Here is a 23,907-nt window from a genome sequence, read left to right as displayed (position 1 = left end):
CCAGTGTGGGGAAAAATAAAAATTTGTCATCTTGATCGGACTTCTTGACTTATTGTCCATTCTTTGCATCTCTTGTCCCTTCATTCTCTTCCAGGTGGTCTCCCAGTCCCCATTGCACCGTCCCATGGACTGGGACTAGGCACAGCTCTATTGTCCTACCCAGAGGAGGTGCAGAACCCTCATTGAGTAGGTCTAAAGTCCAATTGGAGAGCTGTTAGTTACCATCAAAGCATGCATACCACTGCTGCACCTGTAGGGTTATCAAGCCATGCATCATTGTGTTTCAGAGGCTTCATGTAGGGAAGACTACAAGATCTCACCCATACCCAAAGAATTACAGGCAGAACTAGAGAATGCTGATAGTGGAAGAGTCTTCCCTGGGGAAGAGCATACCAATTGATCACCCAATACCAAATCATCAGCTATGAAAGCATATGTAACCCTACCACCCAGTCCTTCCTGCTGGTGCAGACTGCAAGCTAGTCTGCTCCCCAAATGACACCATACCATGAGGTATCCCAGAAGATCCACTGCATGCAGAACATTTGGTAAAAATCCCTCCTGAAGTCCCACAGATGCTGCTGGGAGCCCAGTGGACTCAGGGACCCATCATCCCCTCAAAATCCCCACCCACCAAGTACTACTCCTGTTCCACCCAGTCCTTTCTGCTGGGAAAGACTGCTACCTAGTCTGCTTCCCAGAAAACACCATATCCTGAGACACCCCAGAAGATCTTCTGCACTCAGGGCATCTGACACCATAGCTGGAGACATCCCAGGAGACCCACTGCACTCACAGGCAACTGGGCAACCAGTACCACATTCTGAAGACCTCCTGGGGGCTGTGTGGCATGCAAGGCAACTGATCAAACAGACTGAAAGCCTCACTGCAGTTCTGTTGCACACAGGGAAACAGAAATCACAGTCCATAGATACCCCTTGGAGAACAGCTTCACAGAAGACAAGAGCTTGACTGCTCCTCTGAAGATCCAACAGTCTGAAGGCCTTCCAGGAGATCTACTGCAGCCAGGGCACCAGATCAGCAGCTTCTCTGCCCCTCTGAGAACCCTCCATTTGAAGGGCCCCACAGGAAGTCTGCTACATCCAGGGCCACAGATCTACCAGGAAACCTACAGCAACTCAGGGACAAAAAGGATAGACTCCAGACAGTCACCCAGACAAGCAAACATCAGGGATAACCAGATGGCAAAAGGCAAGTGCAAGACCATAAGCAACAAAAGTCAAAATACATGGCTATCATCAGAACCCATTTTTCCACCACAGCAAGCCTGAATACATCAACACACCTGAAATTCAGGAGGCTGACCTAAAATCCTAGCTCATGAAGATAATAGAGACCTTTAAGGAGGACTTTCCCTTTAAATAACTCACTGAAATAAATACAGGAAAGCACAGGTAAACAGGTAAAAGTCCTTAAAGAGGAAACACATAAACCCCTTAAAGAAATACAAGAAAATGCAATTAAACAGGTGAACGAATTGCATAAAGTGGTCCAACACCTAGAAGTGGAAGTAGAAACAATAGAGAAAACACAAAGTGATGCAAACCTGGAAATAGAAAACCTAGGAAAGAGGTCAGGAATTACAGTATCACCAACAGAATACAAGAGATAGAAGAGGGAATCTCAGGTATAGAATATACCATAGAAGAGATTGACACAACTATCAAAGAAAATTCAAAACATAAAATCTCCTAACCCAAAGCATCCAGGAAATTCAGGGCACAATGAAAAAAGTAAATCTAAGAATAATTAGTATAGCAGCTCAAAAGGGCCAGAAAGCATCTTCAACAAAATCATAGAAGAAAACTTCCCCAATCTAAAGAGATGGCCATAAAGGTGCAAGAAGCTTATAGAACACCAAATAAATGGGACCAGAAAAGAAAATCTTCTCATCACATTATAATCAAAACACTAAACACACAGAATAAAAAAAAAGAATAGTAAAAGCTGCAAGGGAAAAGGGCCAAGTAACATACAAAGGTAGACCTATCAAAATTACAACAGACTTCTCAACAAAGACACTAAGAGCCAGAAGAGCCTGGTCAGAGATCATGCAGACTCTAAGAGAACACAAATGTCAGCCCAGGCTATTATACCCAGCAAAACTTACAAAGAACATTTATGGAGAAACTAAAATACTCCAGGACAAAACTAAATTCAAACATTATCCATCTACAAATCCACCTCTAGAGAGGATCTTAGAAGGAAAACTCTAACACAAGGAAGGTACCTGCACCAAAGAAAAGACAATATAGTAAGCATCTCACAACAAAGCCAAAAAGAGAAAACCACAAGCACCTCCAAAAAAACCATAAAGCCACCTCCAAAAAAAAAAGGAACCAACAGTCATCTGTCTTTAATATCTCTCAATATAAATGGACTCAACTCACCTACAAAGAGACATAAGCTAAAAGACTGGACACAGGAACAGGATCTAGCATTTTGCTGCACATAAGAAACACACTTCAATAACAAAGGCAGACACTATCTCAGAGTAAAAGAATGGAAAAAGGTCTTCCAAGCAAATGGTCCCAAGAAACAAGCTGGAGTTGACATCCTAATATCCATATTTTGACTTTCCACCAAAAGTTATAAAGTGTGATGAGGAAGGACACTTCATATTCCTCATAGGAAACATCCAAAAAAGAAAGTCTCAATTCTGAACATCTATGCCCAAAATGCAAGGGCACCCACATTCATAAAAGGAACTTTACTAAAGCTCAAAACACACACTGACCCCACACAATAATAGTGGGAGACTTTAACACACCACTCTCACCAATGGATAGGTCATGGAAACAGATACTAAACAGAGACACTGTGATACTAATAGAAGTTATGAACCAAATGGATTTAATAAATATGTATAGAAAATTTCATCCTAAAACAAAAGAATATACCTTCTTTTCAGCACCTTACGGTACCTTCTCCAAACTTGGTGATATAATTGGTCACAAAACAACCCTCAACCAATACAAGAAAATTTGAAATACTCCCATGAATCCTATCAGATCACCACCGCCTAAGGCTGTTTTCAGTAACAGCAAAAACAACAGAAAGGCGGCAGACACATAGAAACTGACCAACTCTCTACTCGATGATAACTTGATCAGGGAAGAAATAAAGAAATTAAAGACATTCTGAACTTCAATGAAAATGTTGACACATCATACCCAAACATATGGGACACAATGAAAGCAGTGCTAAGAGGAAAGTTCATAGCACTAAATTCCCTGGTTTTAAAAAAAAAAAAACTGGAGAGATCTTACACTAGCAACTTAACAGGACAACTGAGAGCACTAAAACAAAAAGAAGCAAACACACCCGAGGAGTAGAAGGCAGGGAATAGTCAAACTCAGGGCCAAAATCAATCAAATAGAAACAAAGAGAACAATATAAAAAATCAACAAAACCAAAAGCTGGTTCTTTGAGGGAATCAATAAGATAGATAAATCCCTAGTCAAACTAACTAAAGAGACCAGAGGAAGTATCCAAATTAACAAAATCATAAATGAAAAGGGAGACAGAACAGAAACAGAGGAAATTCAAAAAAATCATCAGATCCTACTACAAAATCCTATACTCAACAAAATTGGAAAATCTAGATGAAATGGATGGTTTTCTAGACAGATACCACATACCAAAGTTAAATCAAGAGCAGGTAAACTATATAAATAGGCCTGTATCCCATAAAGAAATAGAGTAAGTCATTAAAGAACTCCCAACCAAAAAAGCCCAGGATTCAGTGCAGAATTCTACCAGAATTCCTCCTTCTTGAGCTTCAACAAACTGTCTACAAACTGTATCTTGGGTATTCCAAGTTTTTGGCCTACTATCCCTCATAGAAGCAGGAGAAGGGAGAATGGGATAGGGGGTTTTGGATGTAGGGAAAATCAGGAAAGGGGTAACATTTAAAATGTAAATAAATAAAATATCCAATAAAAAAATAAAATAAAATTCTTGCAAACCGAATCAAAAACACATCAAAACCATCATTCACCATACTCAAGTAGGCTTCTTCCCAGGGATGCAAGGTTGGTTCAGTATATAAAAATCCATTAATATAATCCACAATATATATAAACAAACTCAAAGAAAAAATTCACATGGTCATCTCCTCAGATGCAGAAAAAGCATTTGATGCCTTTAATCCCAGCACTTGGGAGGCAGAGGCAGGTGGATTTCTGAGTTCAAGGCCAGCCCGGTCTACAGAGTGAGTTTCAGGACAGCCAAGGCGACACAGAGAAACCCTGTCTCGAAAAAAACAAAAAAACAAACAAACAAACAAAAAGCATTTGACAAAATACAACACACCTTCATGGTAAAAGTATTAGCAATATCAGGAATTGAAGGCCCATAGCAAAACATAATAAAAGCAATTTACTGCAAACAAACACCCAATATGAAATTAAATAGCGAGATACTTGAAGCAATCCCACTAAAATTGAAGACAAGACAAAGATGACCACTCTTCCCATATCTATTCAATATAGTACTCAAAGTGCTAACAAGAACAATAAGACAACAAAAAGAGATCAAGGGGATAAAAATTGACAAAGAAGAAATAAAAGTATCACTATTTGCAGATGATATGATAATATACATAAGCAACCTCAAAAATTCTACCAGAGAACTTCTCCAGATGATAAACTTCAGCAAAGTGACCAGATATAAAATTAACTCATATTAATCAATAGCCTTCCTTTATACAAATGATAAACAGTCTGAGAAAGAAATTAGGGAAACAGCTCACTTCACATTAGACACAAATAATATAAAATACCTTGGGTAACTCTAACCAAACAAGTGAAAGATCTGTACGACAACAACTTCAAGTCTCTCAAGAAAGAAATTTAAGAAGATCTCAGAAAATGGAGAGATCTCCCATTCTCATAAATTGGCAGAATTAACATAGTAAAACTGGTCATCCTACCAAAGGCTATCTACAGATTCAATACAATCCCCATCAAAATCCAACATAATTCTTCAAAGACATGGAAAAGGCAATTCTCAAATTCAACAACAAAGGTAAAAAACCCAGAATAGCAAAAGCAGTTCTTAACAATAAAAGAACAGCTGGGGGGTTAGGAATCACCATCCCTGACCGCAAACTCTACTACTGAGCATGGTGATAAAAACTGCATGGTATTGGTACAGAGACAGACGCATTGATCAGTAGAATAGAATTGAAGACCCAGACATAAAACTACACACTTACAGACACTTGATCTTTGACAAAGAAGACAAAAATATACAATGGAAAAAAGAAAATGTCTTCAATAAATGGTGCTGGTCTAACTGGCTGTCTGTATGTAGAAAAATGAAAATAGACCCATATTTATCACCTTGCACAAAGCTCAAGTGTAAGTTGATCAAGGACCTCAACATAAAACTAGATACACTGAATCTAATAGAAAGTTGGAAAGAACTTTGAACTCATTGGCAAGGGGGAAATTTTTTAAACAGAACTCCAATGACTCACACTTTAACATCAAGAATTGATAAATAGAACCTCATGAAACTGGAAAGCTTCTGTAAGGCAAAGGACATAGTCAATAAGACAAATTGGCAACCGACAGATTGGGAAAAAATCTTCACTAACCCCACATCTGATAGAGGGCTAATATCCAAAATATATAAAGAACTCAAGAAGCTAACCATCAAAAAACAAAAATCCCAATCAAAAAATGGGGCATAGAACTAAACCAAGAATTCACAACACAGGAATCTCGAATGGCTAAGAAGCACCTAAAGAAATGTTCAAAGTCCTTAGAGAAATGCAAATCAAAATGACTCTGAGATTCCACCTTACACCAATCAGAATGGCTAAGATCAAAACCTCAAATGACAACACATGTTGGTGAAGAGATGGAGAAAGAGAACACTTTTCCATTGCTGGTGGGATTGCAAACTGGTACAACTACTCTGAAAATCAATCTAGAGGTTTCTCAGAAAATTGGAACTAGTTCTCCCTGAAGACCCAGCTATACCACTCTTGGAAATACACTCAAAAGATGCACCACCATGCCACAGGGGCACATGTTCCACTATGTTCATGGTGGCATTGTTAGTGATAGCCAGAAGCTGGAAACAACCCAGATGTCCTACAACAGAAGAATGGGTACAGAAAATATGGTTCATTTACACAATGGAATACTGCACAGCTATTAAGAACAATGATATTCTGAGTTTTGCAGGCAAATGGATGGAACTAGAAAATATCATTCTGAGTGAGGTAATTTAGACCCAAAAGGACATATATGGTATGCAGTTGCTAATAAGTGGATATTAGTCCAAAAAAGTACAGAATACCCAAGATACAGTCCACAGAACTCAAAAAATTCAACAAGCTGAAGGACCCACATGAGGATGCTTTGCTTCTACTTGGGATGGAGAAGAAAGTAACCACAAGGGGGAGGGAGGGAGGTACCTGGGAAGGAATGGGGATAGGGTGGAGGGCTCTAGGAACATAATCTGTTATTGAGGGGACTGAAGCCCTGAGTGCCAGCAGAAAGAATGGAAACAGGCAACCTCAAGAGATATGAGGTTGGGAGGGACCCTTCAGAATGTACCAGAGACCTGGGAGGTGAGAGACTCTCAGGACTAAAAGTGAGGGACCTTAGATGAAATGCCCTACAATGGGGAGAGAGAACTTGTAGAGCCCACCTCCAGCAGAAAGACAAGGCATCAAGTGAGGGATGGAGTTGCCATCCCACAGTCAAAACTCTGACTCATAATTGTTCCTGTCTGAAAAAAACTGCAGGGATGGAAATGGAGAGGGAACCTGAGGAAAAGAAGGTTCAGCCACAGGCCCAAAGTGGGATCCAGCTCAAGGGGAGGCTCCAAGACCTGACACTATTACTGGGGCTATGGAGCACTCAAAAAAAGTGGGGGACCTATTATGACTGCTCTCAGAAAGACCCAACAAGCAGCTGAAAGAGTCAGATGCAGATATTTGTACCCAACCAATGGACAGGAGCAGCTGACCCCCAGGGTTGAAATAGGGAAAAACTGGAAGAAGCTGGAAAACGAAGAAGGATGGCCCTGTAGGAGGACCAACAGTCTCAATTAACCTGGACCCCTGAAATCTCTTAAACACTGGGCCACCAACAAGGCAGCATACACCAGCTGATATAAGACCTCCAATACATATATAGCAGAGGACTTCTGGGTCTGGGTTCAATCAGAGAAGATGCATCTAACCCTTAAGAGACTGGAGGCCCCAGGGAGTTTAGAGGTCTGGTGGGGTGGTGGGGGAACATCCTCATGAAGACAGGGGAGCAGGGAGGAGGTATGGGATGTGGAAGAGTTGGAGGGTGGACCAGGAAGGGAATAAAATCTGGAGTACAAAAAAAAAGATAAATAGATAAATAAATACAAAAGCAAAAAAAGCATATATACAAGTAGCATTACTGAGCAGGTTTTATTTATGCATTTAGGAAAACAATCAAATTACCCCAACAAGATACTCTCTTCCTGGAATTGTACACGCAGACAGTTGTACTTTCTCTATATAGTAGACATTGCTAGAGTATTGTAACATACTGTTAAACCAGTATTTAATGTTAGTTATAAACCCCAATTTCAAGGACACATTTTCCCATTTTTCTTTAAGTATTGGGATCTGGGGCAAGTTGACTAATTGACAGCTATTACATCCTTCCTTGGCACCCCAGTTGCAAAGGACCACCAGCCAAGCACCTGGCTACCTTTAGTATGCCACAAGTTCCCACTTCTCCCTGAGGATTTATAGGCAGCTCATAGTTGCTGAGAGAGAGAGAGAGAGAGAGAGAAGAGAGAGATTTCCTTCACTTACCCACACTCCTGTAAATAAACTCTCGTCCATACTCTATAATTAACCACAGTTAAACTCACTAGATAGCCAACAAAAATGTCATGAAAATAGAAGGGGCTCATTGGGAAGACGAAGCAGGCTCAGTTGCCCATTGTCTACATTAAATTAATTGATGTACACAGAACCATCCCCTAGGTAGGGAGTTCCTAAACTGTGTAAGAGTGGAAAATGGAGCTGAGTGTATTTCTCTCTCCTTTTAACTGTGGGTGCCATGTGGCTGGACATTTGAAGTTCTTGTCTTGACTGATAAACTGTAACCTAGAACTGAAAACTGAAATTGAACCCCTTCTCTCCTGCATTGCCTTTTGTCAAAGTATTTTATCAGAACAATAGATATTAAATTTAGAATGCCTCCAAGCTGAGTACTTTGAGACATAAATTGCTGAATTCTACAGCCTGGAGCTATAGAAGCCTAGCTCTTGCAGTTGAAAGAATACTCAAAGGCCTATGATTTCCACTCCAGAAATGTCTGCTTGCCTATCTGTAAACATGATCAATCAGGATTGAGTCATTTGGTGGCATCGATGCTGGAATCACTGCTCTTAGGAGCCACATAGGTTTTCTGTGGTTTGAATGCTGTGACAGTAAGTCCTTGTTAACTCAATACATACTAAAGTCTCCTGGATAATGGGGACCTCTATTGAGGAACTACATCTCTCAAATTGGCCTGTGGGCATATCTTTGGGTTATTTTTTTAAATGTTAGTTCATGCAGGAAGTCCTAGACTACTATGGGCAACACCATTCCTAGGCAGGTAGGTCTGGGCCTTACAATAAAGCTAAATGAACATGACCGTAAGTGGACCAGAGAGTACCCTTTCTCCATATTCTCACCTCCAGGTTTCTACTTGAGTCCCTTCCCTGACTTCTCTGCCATGATGTAGCATATAATTTCAACATGTATTTAAAATAAAACTTTCCTCCCTAAATTTTATTATTATTAATATTTTTGTCATGGCATCAGTCAAGTAGCTAGTAAAGTTTTCATGAAGCTTGATAACAAGGTCTTTATAAAGAAGAAAATGACACTCACCGATCAGGCATCCCATAGCCCCATGGCTGTACAACAGCAGAGATCATGACCACCAGGACTGGGAGCCCATAGCCAAAGGCACAGAGGTGCAGCATCTTGATGTTGCGAGAGCTGAAATAATTCACCACCTTCAGGTTTCTCACCATCAGGAAGAGCATCACTGCCTCCACCAGCATCCAGAAGAAACAGGCAAGGAAAAGATAGTGTAGGAATCCCGCAATGATGGCACAAGCTGTCTGCAGGAAGAAGTCTGCATGTCAGGATCCCCCATGCAGGCAAAAGGTTGAAGTACAAAAGAAAGAGAGGAATGGCCTCTACTGGGGTTCCTCAAACAGTACAGTCTGTTTTCCACTAAGCATAATGTAGTCACCTCTTCAATATCTTGGCTAGGTAGCCATAACAACTAAGCAGAGAAAGGTCTGTGGTCACAATAATGGATCTCACCAAGGAAGGGAGAGAATGGCCACCCGGGACTCCAAGTGTACTTCCTCCAGGTTTCCCATAGCTTAAAGTAGCCCTAGAAAATATTAGGGTACATAAGCAATGGAAACTTACAGGGGAAAAGGATTCCATGATACAGCTTCCAAGAGATCATCATCCATAATGTAGTGGAACTCTGCAGTGATACAACTATGTGGGAGTCACCCACACTCTTGTAAGTGACCATGTGGTCTATATGTAAGTCCACTATCACATTCATTCACCAACTAGACTTGTGTAGAATCTTTTCAGTCTGTCATCAGTCAGTAAAGTATATTCCCACTCCATGTCCCATAGGTAAGATAATCTATCCCCAGTATCCTTGTAAAAGCCAGCCAAGAAAATGTGCACCTGTAGGCCGGACAGTATAGAGGAGGGATGGAGACTGCCTGGGGATCACTACCTAGCCAGCCTAGACTAGTTGGTGAGTTCCAGACCAATAAGAGATTCTGTCTCAAAAACACAAGGTCAAGACAATGAAATGGCTCAACTGATCAATGAACTTGCTGCCAAGATTGATCACATGAAAGGAGAGAACTGATTCCTGTTAGTTTTATTGTATGCATTCCATAACATGTGCATATATCCACACATGTGTGCACACATTTAAATACACATATGTAATATATATCACATATATGACATATAATTATGTATTATATAATATATTATATGTACATATATGTGTGTATATATACATATGATATATATATCATAAACATTTATATATATATATATATATATATATATATATATATATATATATATAAAATGTTTTAAAGCAGGAGTGGTAAGATACCTCTATTGCTAAAGCACTGTAACAGAAGTGTGAGAACTGGGTTCCTCCAAAAGTATAGATTCCCAGAACCCATGTAAGTGCTAAGTGGGCACAGTGGCTCACCTGTAATTGGAAGGAAGCCTGCTAGTGAGGCTAACCATTTTGGCCAGCTCTGGATTGACTGAGAGACCTCACCTCAATGAGAAATGTAGAAGAATGATTGAGGATAAATCCTTACATTGGGCCTCCATATGCACACCACACACTTGTGTTCAGATGGAAGCAAATACACACACACACACACACACACACACACACACACACACATTCATGCCACATACTCAAAAATAACGAGAAAAAGAACAATGGAAGGGACTAAAATAGTTCATAAAATGTTTTAGAAGCTGATTTTAGACTGATACCTATCACAATAGATCAATTCAGTGAGAACTTGACTGTGCTGGTTAATTTCTTGTCAACCTGACACAAAATAAAGTCAGTTGGGGAGAGGGAACCTTGACTGAGAAATTGCCTTGATAAGATTAACCTGTAGGTAAGAGTGTGGAGCATTGAGATGGGAGGTCCCAGCTCATAAGAGCAACACCATCCCTGGGGTGGTAGTATAAGGATACAATGTTGGATAAGGAAGCAGGCTGAGGAATAGGTCAAGAGGAGAAAGCCAGCAAGCAGCATTCCTCCATGGTCCCTACTTTAGTTCATGCCTTGGTGGATTGTGATATGAAAGTGTAGGCTAAAAGAATTCTTTTCTTGCCCAAGTTGCTTTTAGTCATATTTTTTATCACAGCAATAGAGAGAAAACTCGGACACTCAGGAGACATTATGAAAAGGCCCTGGGAGAGGGAACTAGATAATGATGAGCAAAGGAACATGGGTAGATGGTGCAGCTGGACAGGGGCACAGCCCAAGGATCACAAACCTGGTTGTCAGTCTTGTCTATACCGGTGAGGAAGAGAATCTTGGCCAAGAAGAGACACACACAAAGGTTCAGATGCATGTAGGTGTTGTGGTTCTGAACAGCACGACACAATAGGAAGGTGACAATGGCCAAGGCAAGACACACCAGGGAGATAACTGTACCCACAAAGCTGATGATATACAAGGAGAAGTCCATCTACCAGGAAGGAGAACAATTGTTAGCTTCACAATAGAACTAAAATCTGCCCCCCACCAGCACCAGAAAAAACCAACACCTTACCCAGACCTCCTAAAAGCCTCAGGACTTCTAGCCCCTGGTCTCAGAATGATCTGAATGTTATCCATGACACTCTGAGCAACCTGATTGCACCTCTGAGTACTCACACACAACCTCCAGTGTTTTCCAGGCTCTCCAAACTAGAAAGGACTACTACAAACTACTGTTCCCAGAATCCCTTGTTATAGAGTGTTACTACACCCTCTTGGGTGTAGTATAGATTCTTCATGGAATATATATATTCTTCATGTATGTATGTGTGTGTGTATATATGTTTGTGTGTGTATATATATATATATATACATATACATACACATATATACATACCAGACATCTGGGAAGGCAGAATAAAGAAACTACCAGTCAACTGTAGGTCAGATGAGCTGTGGCCAAACTCCTCCTTGACTAACAATAGAACACAAATGACACCAACAATTCTGGGTCTTTTGAATTGAACTGTGAGGGGTAGATGAACCTGAAGCTCCTCCATCTCTTTCTAAATATTTTGTGAGTGCACAATTGCCTGTATTAAATCCCTCATTTCTCCAAATATCTGAAGTGGTTTCTGCCTCTTGGGATTAGCACTAACAAAGTTGCTGATATCTGAGACATTTCAATTTAGATTGAAAGTAACTGTCCTTTCCCTATACTGTTCATTAAAGAATCATTTTAAAATTCATGGTTCCTTCTCTGTGTTAAAGATGATGCCAGCCAGGGCCTCACAGGATCCTCTACACAACATTGTTGTAGACTGTTTTAAAAAAAAAGCTGCCCACAATTTGTCAGCTCCCAGTCATAGGAATTATAAGATATAAATGCCTGTTTGCTAATCAGTTAAAAAGGACTGTGCATATCTGTATGTATGTGCAGGTGCACGTGCATGTGAAGGACAAAGGACAACAGACATCTTCCGATGTCACAGTAAGGAATATTAACCAAGGGATCTCTCATTGGCCTGGAGCTCACCATTGAGTTTCCGGATTCATTTATCTCTGCCTCTTCAACTGGGGAGATTTAAAGCCTTTGTCACTATCCATAGCTTTTTTTACATGGGTCCTTGAGAACAAACTCAGATTCTTGTGTCATATGGCAAGCCCTTTACAGAGATAGCCATATTCCCAACCCATGATTGCTTTATATGGTCATTTATGTAGGATTACAGTAAATGCATACAAGTACTTATAACTGTGTCTTGTGGTGTTAATTGTGTGCCAGCTTTTTATTCTTGCTGCTTTGACATGAGAGAGTTGGGTTCCACTCAGGGGCATAGAGTGGCTTATCCAAGAAAAAAGTGACCCACACAGAACCTAAAAGGGAACATTCTCCCTGTTGTCCCACTGTAAGTCCTAAGCTCTATTCTTCTATAAGATGTTTGATGCTTCCACAGTATGGAAGTGCTCTTGTTCCTAATACATCATCCGAAGACAGTTTCCACACCAGTTAAGGAACATTTCCTTTATTAAGTCAATACATTCATCTATACTCACTTCATAGACCATGTTGTGAATATATCTCAATGGAGACCCTACACTACACCTTTGACCTAATGTCAAGGGATTCTGGAAATTACAATTTATAGATGTTCTCTCCAGTAATGGAGTGTAGAACATCCTTTGAGGGTGGGGATGAGTACTGAGTGATGTAAATGTATTATCAACCTTCACTGGCAGCTAGGAATTCCTACAGCTCAATTTCTGATTGATGTCTATAGTTTAGTAGAAAGAGAATTTTGGGGCCAGGCTATTTCAAAGTTCAGGTCCTACCTCCACCAGTCACTAACTACATGATGAGATATGCCATTAAGCATCAATCTTCTGTCCCATGAAATTTGAAATTGACCAATAAACAATTAGTTTCAAGCAAAAAGTCATAGATCATTAAACTCCTTATTAATAACTGCTCATTAAATGAAACCTGTGAAATATATTGAGTATGTTTGATTATAGTCTGTTACAGTTCATTTTCATGGTCAACTTATTTAAATCAGAAATCTACTAAGAGATTAGCTATTAGGCACACCCTAGATAAATGCTATTGATCAGGTTATTTGAAGTGGGAAAACTCAGCCTATACAAAAAAAAAAGGTGTAAGGGAAAACCTTTCCTTTTTTCCTCATTGCCTTCATATCTTGCTTGCAAGTTCATCTGTTCTGATATTGTAGCTGCTACAATACTCCTTGGTTGATACCAGAATCCAGATTCTTCAGGTTTCCAGTGTGCACAGAAATCCATGGTGCTCCAGACTGTTAGTGTCACAGTGAGGCTGCTGAGACATCAGGCTCTTTATTTTGATCATTTATTGGGTTCTCAGCCACTTTAATATGAAGGCAGCCATTGTTGGAATGCATACATCATATTATACAAGCCAATCTAATAAAATCCCTCTAAGAAGATGCTCATTCTTTTGGTCCTGTTCCTCTTAGAAAGCCTGAATAATACAGGGTTATTATGTCTGATTTTGTACTTCAGTGTCATAACTTTCTAACCACATGATGAATTCCTTACTCATGGAGGTATGACACACATTCATTTCCTTCTATGGTTACCTTCTGCAATACTCAAGACCATGAGGAGACACAAAAAAATGTTCTGTCAATCACCTTCACTAGATTTTAGGCAAGATACTCAGGGAAACATGAATGAGCTACAAATACTTACCGTAAGCTCCCCAGAAGCCATGATGATGGCCAAGTTTGCCATCTGGTTACAGCTGCAGACTGTGTGTGTCTCAGATGCTTCCACAATCTCACAGCCTGAGGGTGTCCATCTACCATCCTCTACATCAGTGTTCCAGGAGACACAGATAGGCCTCTCAGACTTCTTCTTTGGCTGAAAGATAAGAAGCCTCAGTCTCCTGAGAACTTCACACTGGAATGGAGTCACTGTAACCAGACTTGAGATCTATCTGGGACTAGAAACTCAGGAAATGGAAAAACTAACTGTATTTCTGTCTGTAGTGGTACTTGATCTGGTGTTAGACTACTGTTATTGCTTCAAGAAAACTTCCTTTGGAGCTAGGAAATAGCTCAGCAGACAAAAGTCCTTGTTATACGTATATAACAAATGCCTAGCACACACACATTTAAATTCTAGCCTGGGAAGGCAGAAAGATAAGAGTTTATATGACTTGCTGACCAGACAGCCTGGCTGAATCAATAAGCTCTTAGTTCTGTAACAGATCTGGTCTTAAAAAATAAGGAAGTTTTGACTCAAGGTAGATGACTCAGTGGTTAATAACACTTGCTACTCTTCTGGAAAAGTTGAGTTTGGTTCCCAGTGTCCATATTAGGTGGCTCACAGCCGCTTGTAGCTCCACCTACATCAAATCTGATGCTCCTGGACTCCATGGCTCCCAGTGTCCATATTAGGTGGCTCACAGCCGCTTGTAACTCCACCTACATCAAATCTGATGCTTCTGGACTCCATGGCACATGCACTGGCATGCACATACCCACAGGCAAACATACACATAATTATAAATAATAAAAATAAATCTTTAAAAAATAAAATGAGAGCAACAAAGACACCTAACATTGATCTTTAGCTAACACATATACACTAGCACAAATGCATACACACAAGCATGAACAGTTGTTTCATTATAGGTTGTATTATTAGAAAAGAGCACACAACATCTCTCTAGTAAAGGAAAAATGGGAATGCATTTTTTGCATCCAAATCTGTGATCACTTGGAAACAAAACAATCAATTGTTTCTTAAATAGGTTAGAGTGTCTTGGGTAGCAAGACTCCTCCATAGATAATCAGAGGTCTCAGAAGACACTGCACAAACCTGGATGTGCTGGAGGGTGTAGATGATAGGCTTGGAGAAGTCCTCCTTCTTCTCCCCAGTCACAACGCCACCAACAACACGGGAATTCATCCTCAGCTTCCAGAAGGCCTGGCCATCTTCAAAGAAGCGTTCATTTAAAACTGATTCCATGTGTGCAAAGGAAACAAAAGCTACTCCTTGGGTCCCTGCATATCCCCAAAATAAAAACAAAGAGGGAAAGAATTGTTTGTTCCATAGATATTATAGATGGCACATGTGCACACAGGAAATATGGATACACACAGCAACATGTGTACACACATACAACACATGTAACATGTACATACACAGACTCTCCCCAGTCTACTCTTAGGACTTAAATAACCAAGAATTTCCAGATCAGCTGAGACAGGGTTGGAAGACCAGGGAAAGAAGAAACATGGGAAAGGAAAGAAATGCCACCCAAACTCCAGGCTGCCATTCCTACTCTCTGAGCATCAAGAAACCTCAACAGGTCTAATACACCAAACACCAGTTCCTGGCAGTGGGGATCGAGGTAGCCAATGGCCTGTAGAGCAATATGCCTATGTTTTACTGTGACTTCTCATATGTACCTTTCTCCTGATTCTTCATCTGTAAGGAAGACACACTGCAGTGGTCCGAAACACAAAGGGAATGTGAAAGACTATTACAGAAATGGATGGAAGAGAAGGCCCAGGGTCTGATTGTCAAAACAATGGCTGCATTTCAACAAAGAAAGGTACCCCCAGACCCATTCTCTGCTCCTTCATCTGCAGGGTTCTTGATCCTACCTACCCCCAGTCTCCTAGGTACTTCTGGACCTGGTATGAAGCCTGCATCCCACATGGGAGGAAGGCCCTCCCATGATGCCAATGATGAGCCCTCCTCCTCCTGGGATGATGCTTGTGGGACCAGCTCCTGAGGTGAGACCACCCATGGGAGGCCACATGCCCATGATGCCCAGGCCTCCAATGATGAGACCTCCCACCCTATGATGGTGCCCACATGACCTGGCATAGACTCAGACAGACAGATAAGAGCAGAAGGGCTCTTTATTGTTTTGTATTTCTTGTGTTTTACCAGGAGATCTTGGTGCTGAGCCTGAGTGTTTACTAGATGCATGACAAGGAAACTTCCTTTCCTAACAGAGAGAATACTTTTGGAGGGAGAAATGATACAAAAAAGTGCAGTTTTTCACTTATATTTTGAAATGTGAAAATAAAATCATCAGCTGTTTTAGTTAAAAAAACAATACACCAAACACCTATGGAGATGGTTTCCTGGAGCCATCTCAAAGAGGGCACTAAGAATATCAATAGAGTTGTGCTGACTTAGGGGTAGAAAGTTTACACCTTCATTCATCTACACTCCTCACTCATCCCTGATATAAACACTACAGCTTGTGAAACCACCATATGATTTCATGTACAAAGGGGAGTCATTTCTGAGAAGTGAGGAAAGTAGACCATGTGATTTTCTTCTCAAGTTTTAAAGTGAGCTTAAGCTTTAGCCCTGCATCATCTGTAAATCTTCTGAAAGGGGTGGGTACTTAGTGGAGAGATGGCCTGGTATATGTGGGAGTTCATGCTTGCTGCCTAGTGCCAAACAAAATTAATTATATGTAAATGACACCAATAAGCAATGCTTAGAAGCCACAGGCTCACATGCACAGCCATTGTAAAGACACTTGGCACTGAAGTGATGGCTCATCAGAGGAAAGTGTTTGTCAACAACCCTGAAGACCTGAGTCCTATACAGTCCCCACACAGTGAGTCCTATACAGTCCCCACACAGTGAGTCCTATACAGTCCCCACACAGTGAAGGGGACCAGACTGACTCCTAAAAGTTGTCTTGTAACTGCCATTCATGTACCTTGATATGTGTGTGTCGATGTATGCACATGCTCATGCATGTTTGTACACACACAGATAGATAGATAGATAGATAGATAGATAGATAGATAGATAGATAGATAGATAGATAGATGATAGATAGATAGATAGATGATAGATAGATACATAGATAGATAGATAGATAGATAGATGATAGATGTAAAGACACCTAAAATTTCTCTCACACATATACATATATACACTTACACTTAATCTACTTACTGTTGTGTTAATAAACTCCCTAATATTTAAAATTTGTCAGAGCAGGAATCCAAGCAACTAGTCACATCACATCTACAGTCAAGAGCAAAGAAGGAGTGTGAATTTTTGCTTCTTTGCTCTCTGCACTACTCAGCTTGTTTCTTCTATTCACAGTCCAGAGAATGGTGCCACCCACAAAGGGCCAGGTCTTCCCACATCAACTAATGTAAGACAGACACCCACAGACACATCCATAGGCCTTCCTTACCTAGTCAGTCCTTCACTAAAACTCTTCTCAGATGATTCTAGGTTGTGTCAAGTTGGTAGTTGAAACTAGCCAGCACAGAGCTTACTCCGAAATGCAAAGAAAGGGAGGAAGGGAGGAGAAAAGGAGAAAAAAATGACAGGGTGGAAGGAGGGAGAGATTCTAACCAACAGGGTCCATCTCGTATTTCCTGTACATATAGAGCCATGTGCTAGAACCCGAACACTTTACCCAGGACCACATCCATGAAGAAAACTGATTCTCCCTCCCCAGCACCCATCAGCTTCTCCCTCCCCAGGACTCATCAGCTAGGAGGGTCTCCTATCTATACTGAATTTTTTACACAAGAAACTAAAGCTTTAAATAGAGTAAAGCTAGGCACAGTAATACACATCTTTGATCCCAGAAATTAGGAAGCAGAGACAGATGTGAATTCAAGGCCAGCCTGGTAAATAAGGGTATTTCTAGGACAGCCAGGGCTATATGAAGAAACTTGACTCCAGCCTCAATAAAAAAAAAAAAAACACAGAATCCACTACTGCCAGGTCCATAAATCATACTCGCTAGTTGTGAAAAAAAAAAAACAGCCTTCAGGTGAACATAGGAAGAAAGATTCACAGAGGCTCACACAAACTGACATCAACCACACAGCTCAGGAAGAAAGCAAAATACTATGCACAGAGCCTGAAGCTGCATCCCACACCAGCTATGACATCCCTGAGACAAGAAAGTCCCACTAACTGCTCTTCCTGTCATTATTTTAGTTACATTTTGTCTCTATTTTACTTCATTACTGTATGTAAAATATTTTAATATTTTTGTTACAGTGTGAGTACTCATGTGGAGAGGCCATGATGCATGTGTGAAGATCAGAGAACAATGTGTGGGAATCAGCTCTCTCCTTCCATCTTGTAGGTTCTATGGATTGAACTAAGGTTATCAGGCTTGGTGACAGATGCCCTTATTCACTAATCACTATATTTGTTTTCTCTTTTCTCTCTTCTCTAATTTTTATTCATTAATTTATGTGTATGTGTTTTTAAACAGAGATTGCTGTGTCTGTCCCATGATGTGAAAGTGTCTGAGGTGGGAAAGAAAAGCCAAAATTTCAGACATGGGAAGCTCAGCCAAGAGGAGAGAGCTGGGTCAGAAACTCCAGCTGCCAATTTCTACATCCATAGTCAGTTCCTGTCCAATGTTGTGAGCATTCACCTTGATGATGTGATTTCTAGGTGTTGCTGTTTCTTCTTTGATTTGCAAGCCCCACTCTTCATGGGACATTCTTGATTCAGAAACTCAGTTGCTTGCTTCATTGGGGTAGCTTCAGTTGATTCCCGCTGGGTCTTTTGAGCACCTGATCTGATGTTTGATGTCTACCTGTCTGTCTGTCTGTCTATCTATCTATCTACCTATCTATCTATCTATCTATCTATCTATCTATCTATCTATCTGCTACTTATTTGTTTTCTTTCCCTTGTTATCTAATCCTATATATGCAAATATCAATCTAGTAACACATGAAAGATAGAAAAACTCAAGGTAACATGGCTAATCCAAAAATCACCAACTCTACAATGACAGATATCAAAAAGAGTGAAGTAGGTGAAATCCCAAAGAATGTAAAAGAATGAGAACATCAATGCTCAGTTCTTAGTGGGACATTAGTATCACCTTCCTTCCCTCAAAGCTCAGAAATCAACCTGATTGAGGGGAGTAGAAGACTGTAGAATCCAGAAGGAATGAACATCTACAAAAAGCACCATATTTCAAACATAATGGAGCTGTTATACATGAACTCTCTTAGAAGCTATGAATGCATGTAAAAAACCAAGCTAGACTCAGATCCCAACAGGATCTGATGGAGAGAAGCTCATGAACTCTCAGCTCTAGCTGAGATGCTGTTGACAATTAATAGCTACTGGAAAGCTGTTGTCTTCAGGGATGTGTTCCCCCTGAGAAGATACCCATCTCCAGTAGATGGACTGTAACTATTGCACACACAGGAAGTACAAAGTGAGGGTACTTCCAGTTTAAAAACACACAGTTCAGATGGGAAACTAGTGAGAGGGAGGGAAGAAAATGGAGAGGAAAAAATGATGGGCATGTTTTATCAAAATGCATTGTATGTTTGCATGAAATTCTCAAACAATAAAATAAATTAATAAAATTAAATTAAAACAATATTTAACAAAAATCAAAGAGGACATGGATAAACTCAATGAATCTAAAAAAGATACAAACAAATATCTAGATAAAATAAAAAAGACAAACTGGTCACAAAAGACATGTTCACTAAAGAGATTAGAAATAGTGACAGCATCGCACTGAAATTGGAAAAATGATAAGCTCAATAAACCAAATTTTAGAACTCAGTGGAAAGCCTTACAATAGAATGGCTAGGTGGATGGATTGTCAGAACACATAGCTGGTAGCTACACTCCAGTGGTTACAGACCATGCTCCAGTGTCTTCATCTTAATGTTTACTTTTAATATTCAACATTCCCAGCAGGTAGAGCATTCTCATCAGTTTTCTACCACCCATAACTGCCTTGCAATGATCAGCAAGCCAAGTGGGCTGACTGTCAAGGTGGCTCTGTACCTGTAGATACTGATTCCTTGATTATGAAACAGCCAACATTCATCTTGTCTCCTCTGGCTTTCAAGTTAATGGACACATTCTCCTCATTGCATTCTTCATTGATGACTTTGCTTTCGATGTCTGAAAGTAAAGAGGGTTGTTTTTTTATTAAGACACATAGAACGTATTTTGAATTTGGTTTCTGTCCAAGAAAGCAAGAAGCTAAGTAACAAGGGCACATGAAGATCACTTTGAAGGAAAAATAAAATATACATCTTAAGTTGGAATTCTTCCAAACTGAATCCAAGAACACATCAAAAAGATCATTCTTCACTATCAAGTCGGCTACATCCCAGGGATGCAGGGATGGTTCAATATATGGAAATACATCAATGTAATATACTACATGAACAAACTCAAAGAAAAACACCACATGATCATTTCATTAAATGCTGAAAAGCACATTTGACAAAATTCAACATCCCTTCATGTTAAAAGTCTTGGAAAGATCAGAAACTCAAGGCCCATATCTAAACATAGTAAAAGCAATATACAGAAAACCAGTAGCCAACATGGAGAAACTAAGTGGAGTTGAAGCAATCCCACTAAAATCAGGAACTAGACAAGGCTGCTGACTCTCTCCCTATCTATTCAATATAGTACTTGAAGTTCTAGCTAGAGCTTTTAGACACAAAAGGAGGTTAAAGGGATACAAATTGAAAAGGAGGAAGTCAAAATGTCATTATTTGCAGATGGTATACTCGTATACTTAAGTGACCCCAAAAATTCCACCAGAGAACTTCTACAGTTGATAAACCACTTCAGCAAAGTGGCTGGATATAAAATTAACTCAAGCAAATCAGTAGCCTTCCTTTACTTGAAGGATAAACAGGCTGAGAAAGAAACTATGGAAAAAACACCCTTCACGATAGTTACAAACAATATAGTACCTTGGTGTGAATGATCTGTATGACAAGAACTTCAAGTCTCTGAAGAAAGAAATCAAAGAAGACCTCAGAAGATGGAAGATTGCCCATGCTCATGGATTGGCAGGATTAATATAGTAAAAATGGCCATTTGCCAAAAGCAATCTACAAATTCAATGCAATCCCCACCAAAATTACAACTCAATTCTTTAAATGGTTAGAAAAAGCAATTTGCAAATTAATCTGGAATAACAAAAAACCCAGGATAGCAAAAACTTTTCTCAACAATAAAAGACCTTCTGGGGGAATCAGTACCCCTTTCTTCAAGATGTATTACACAAAATAGTGATAAAAACTGCATGGTATTGGTACAGAGACAGACAGGGAGATCAACGGAATAGAATTAAAGAACCAGAAATGAACCCACACACCTATGGTCACTTGATTTTTGACAAAGGAGCTAAAACTGTCCAGTGGAACATAGATAATATTTTCAACAAATGGTGCTGGTACTGGAGGTCAGCATGTAGAAGAGTGCAAATCAACTCATTCTTATATCCTTGTACAAAGCTCAAGTCCAAGTAGATCAAAGACCTCCACCAGGCGGTGGTGGTGCACACCTTTAATCTCAGCACTTGGAAGGCAGAGACAGGTGGATTTCTGAGTTCGAGGCCAGCCTAGTCTACAGAGTGAGTTCCAGAGTGAGTTCCAGGACTATACAGAGAAACCCTGTCTCAAAAAAAAAGATACACTGAAACTAATAGAGGAGAAAGTGGGGAAGAGCTTCAAATACATGGGCACAGGGGAAATTTTCCTGAACAGAACACCAATTGCTTATGCTCTCAGATCAAGAATCAACAAATGGCTATACCACTCCTGGGCATATACCCAGAAGATGTTCCAACATATAACAAGGACACATGTTCCACTGTTTATAACAGCTTTATTTATAATAGCCAGAAGTTGGAAAGAACCCAAATGTCCCTCAACCAAGGAATGGATATAGAAAATGTCATACATTTACACAATTGAGTACTACTCGGTTATTAAAAACAATGAATTCATGAAATTCCTAGGCAATCAGATGGGACTAGAAAATATCACCCTGAGTGAAGTAACCCAATCACAAAAGAACACACATGGTGTGCATTTACTGATAAGTGGATATTAGCCCAGATGCTCAGAATACCCAAGATACAGTTCACAGGCCACATGAAGCTCAAAAAGAAGGAAGACCAAAGTATGGATACTTCAGTCCTTCTTAGAAAGGGGAACAAAATACCCATGGGAAGAGTTACAGTGACAAAGTGTGGAGCAGAGACTGAAGGAAAGGCCATCCAGAGACTATCCCACCTGGGCATCCATCCGATATACAGTCACTATGGTAGATGCCAACAAGTGCTTGCTGGCAGGAACCTGATACAGCTGTCTCCTGACCCCTCTGCCAGTGCCTGACAAATACAGAGGTGAATGCTCTCAGCTAACCATTAGACTTAGCACATGGTCCCCAATGGAGGAGTTAAATAAAGAACCCAAGGAGCTGAAAGGGTTTGTATCACCATAGGAGGAACAACAATATTAACTAACCAGTACCCTCAGACTCCCAGGGACTAAACCACCAACCAAACAGTACACATGGAGGGACTCATGGCTCCAACTGCATATGTAGCAGAGGATGTCTGTGTTGGTCATCAATGGGAGAAGAGGCCCTTGGTCCTATGAAGACTTTATACCCTGTGTAGGAGAATGCCTGGGCCAGGAAGAGGAGTGAGTGGGCTGGTGAGCAGGGGGAGGGGAGAGTGGATAGGGGGATTTTGGAGGAGAAATCAGGAAAAGGGATAACATATGAAATGTAAATAAAGAAAATATCTAATGAAATAAAAAACAAATCCTATAGCAAACCCTGGAATGGATATTGAAAAAGTCAACCCCTTGTACACTGTCAGTAAGAATATCAACTGGCAACTCCTTCTGATATATAAAGTATCCAAGAGGCCCAGTAACTCTACTCCTATGTATGTACTCAAGAGTAGTCAAAACATACATGTCCAAAAGCCTGTATTGTGTGGCCCCAGGAGTATTGATAGCCATGGCAAAATAGACACCAGTCTGTCAACTGACAGAGTGACTAGCTGAATTATGTATCATCCACATGTGAAAAGGAATGAACTGTTACTCTATGAAACAATATGAATGAGTCCTGAGAACACTGGTACAAGTAAGGACAATCACGAAGGACACATCATGTGTGATTCTCTCCATGTGAGAAGCTCTAAATAGGCAAACATGTGCAGGCACAGTGGTTTGCATATGGCAAGGGTGGGGAAAATGGGACGGGGTAGTGATCATAACAGAATGCCTGCAGGGAGTAATTGTCTGTTCTAAAGTGATCAAACACATATGAATTGGAAAGGAAGAAGTCAAATTATCACTATTTGCTGATGATATGATAGTATACTTAAGTGACCCAAAAATTCCACCAGAGAGCTCCTAAACCTGATAAACAACTTCAGTAAAGTAGCTGGATATAAAATTAACTCAAGCAAATCAGTGGCCTTCCTCTACACAAAGGGTAAATGGGCACAGAAAGAAATTAGGGAAACAACACCCTTCACAATAGTCACAAATAATATAAGATACCTTGGTGTGACTCTAACTAAGCAAGTAAAAGATTTCTTTGACAAAAACTTCAAGTCTCTGAAGAAGGAAATTGAAGATCTCAGAAGATGGAAAGATCTCCCATGCTTGTGGATTGTCAAGATTAATATAGTAAAAATGGCCATCTTGCCATTCTACAGATTCAATACAATCCCCATCAAAATTCCAACTCAATTCTTCACAGACTTAGAAAAAGCAATTTGCAAATTCATCTG

At 40.2% G+C, this 23,907-nt stretch overlaps 1 protein-coding gene and 1 pseudogene across 3 annotated transcripts in view; one reads left to right on the top strand and one right to left on the bottom strand.

Moving 5' to 3' along the window:
• The window catches only part of Adgre1 (adhesion G protein-coupled receptor E1), a 160,490-nt gene that overhangs the window by 21,217 nt on the left and 115,366 nt on the right, over positions 1-23,907 (bottom strand). For all 3 annotated transcript variants that reach the window (XM_031346847.1, XM_031346848.1, XM_031346849.1), the window contains 5 exons: positions 20,130-20,249; positions 15,171-15,355; positions 14,037-14,207; positions 11,104-11,298; positions 8,909-9,144 (listed from right to left, as the gene is read on the bottom strand). In XM_031346847.1, the coding sequence (XP_031202707.1) occupies positions 8,909-9,144; positions 11,104-11,298; positions 14,037-14,207; positions 15,171-15,355; positions 20,130-20,249 (907 nt within the window). The remainder of the gene's footprint in view (positions 1-8,908; positions 9,145-11,103; positions 11,299-14,036; positions 14,208-15,170; positions 15,356-20,129; positions 20,250-23,907) is intronic.
• Positions 15,730-16,269, top strand: LOC116075388 (annotated as a pseudogene).

Source organism: Mastomys coucha, unplaced genomic scaffold, assembly GCF_008632895.1.
Source record: "Mastomys coucha isolate ucsf_1 unplaced genomic scaffold, UCSF_Mcou_1 pScaffold3, whole genome shotgun sequence".
NCBI classification, from domain to species: domain Eukaryota; kingdom Metazoa; phylum Chordata; class Mammalia; order Rodentia; family Muridae; genus Mastomys; species Mastomys coucha.
Note: the sequence above shows the minus strand (reverse complement) of the source record. Positions and strands in the feature narration are given on the sequence as shown.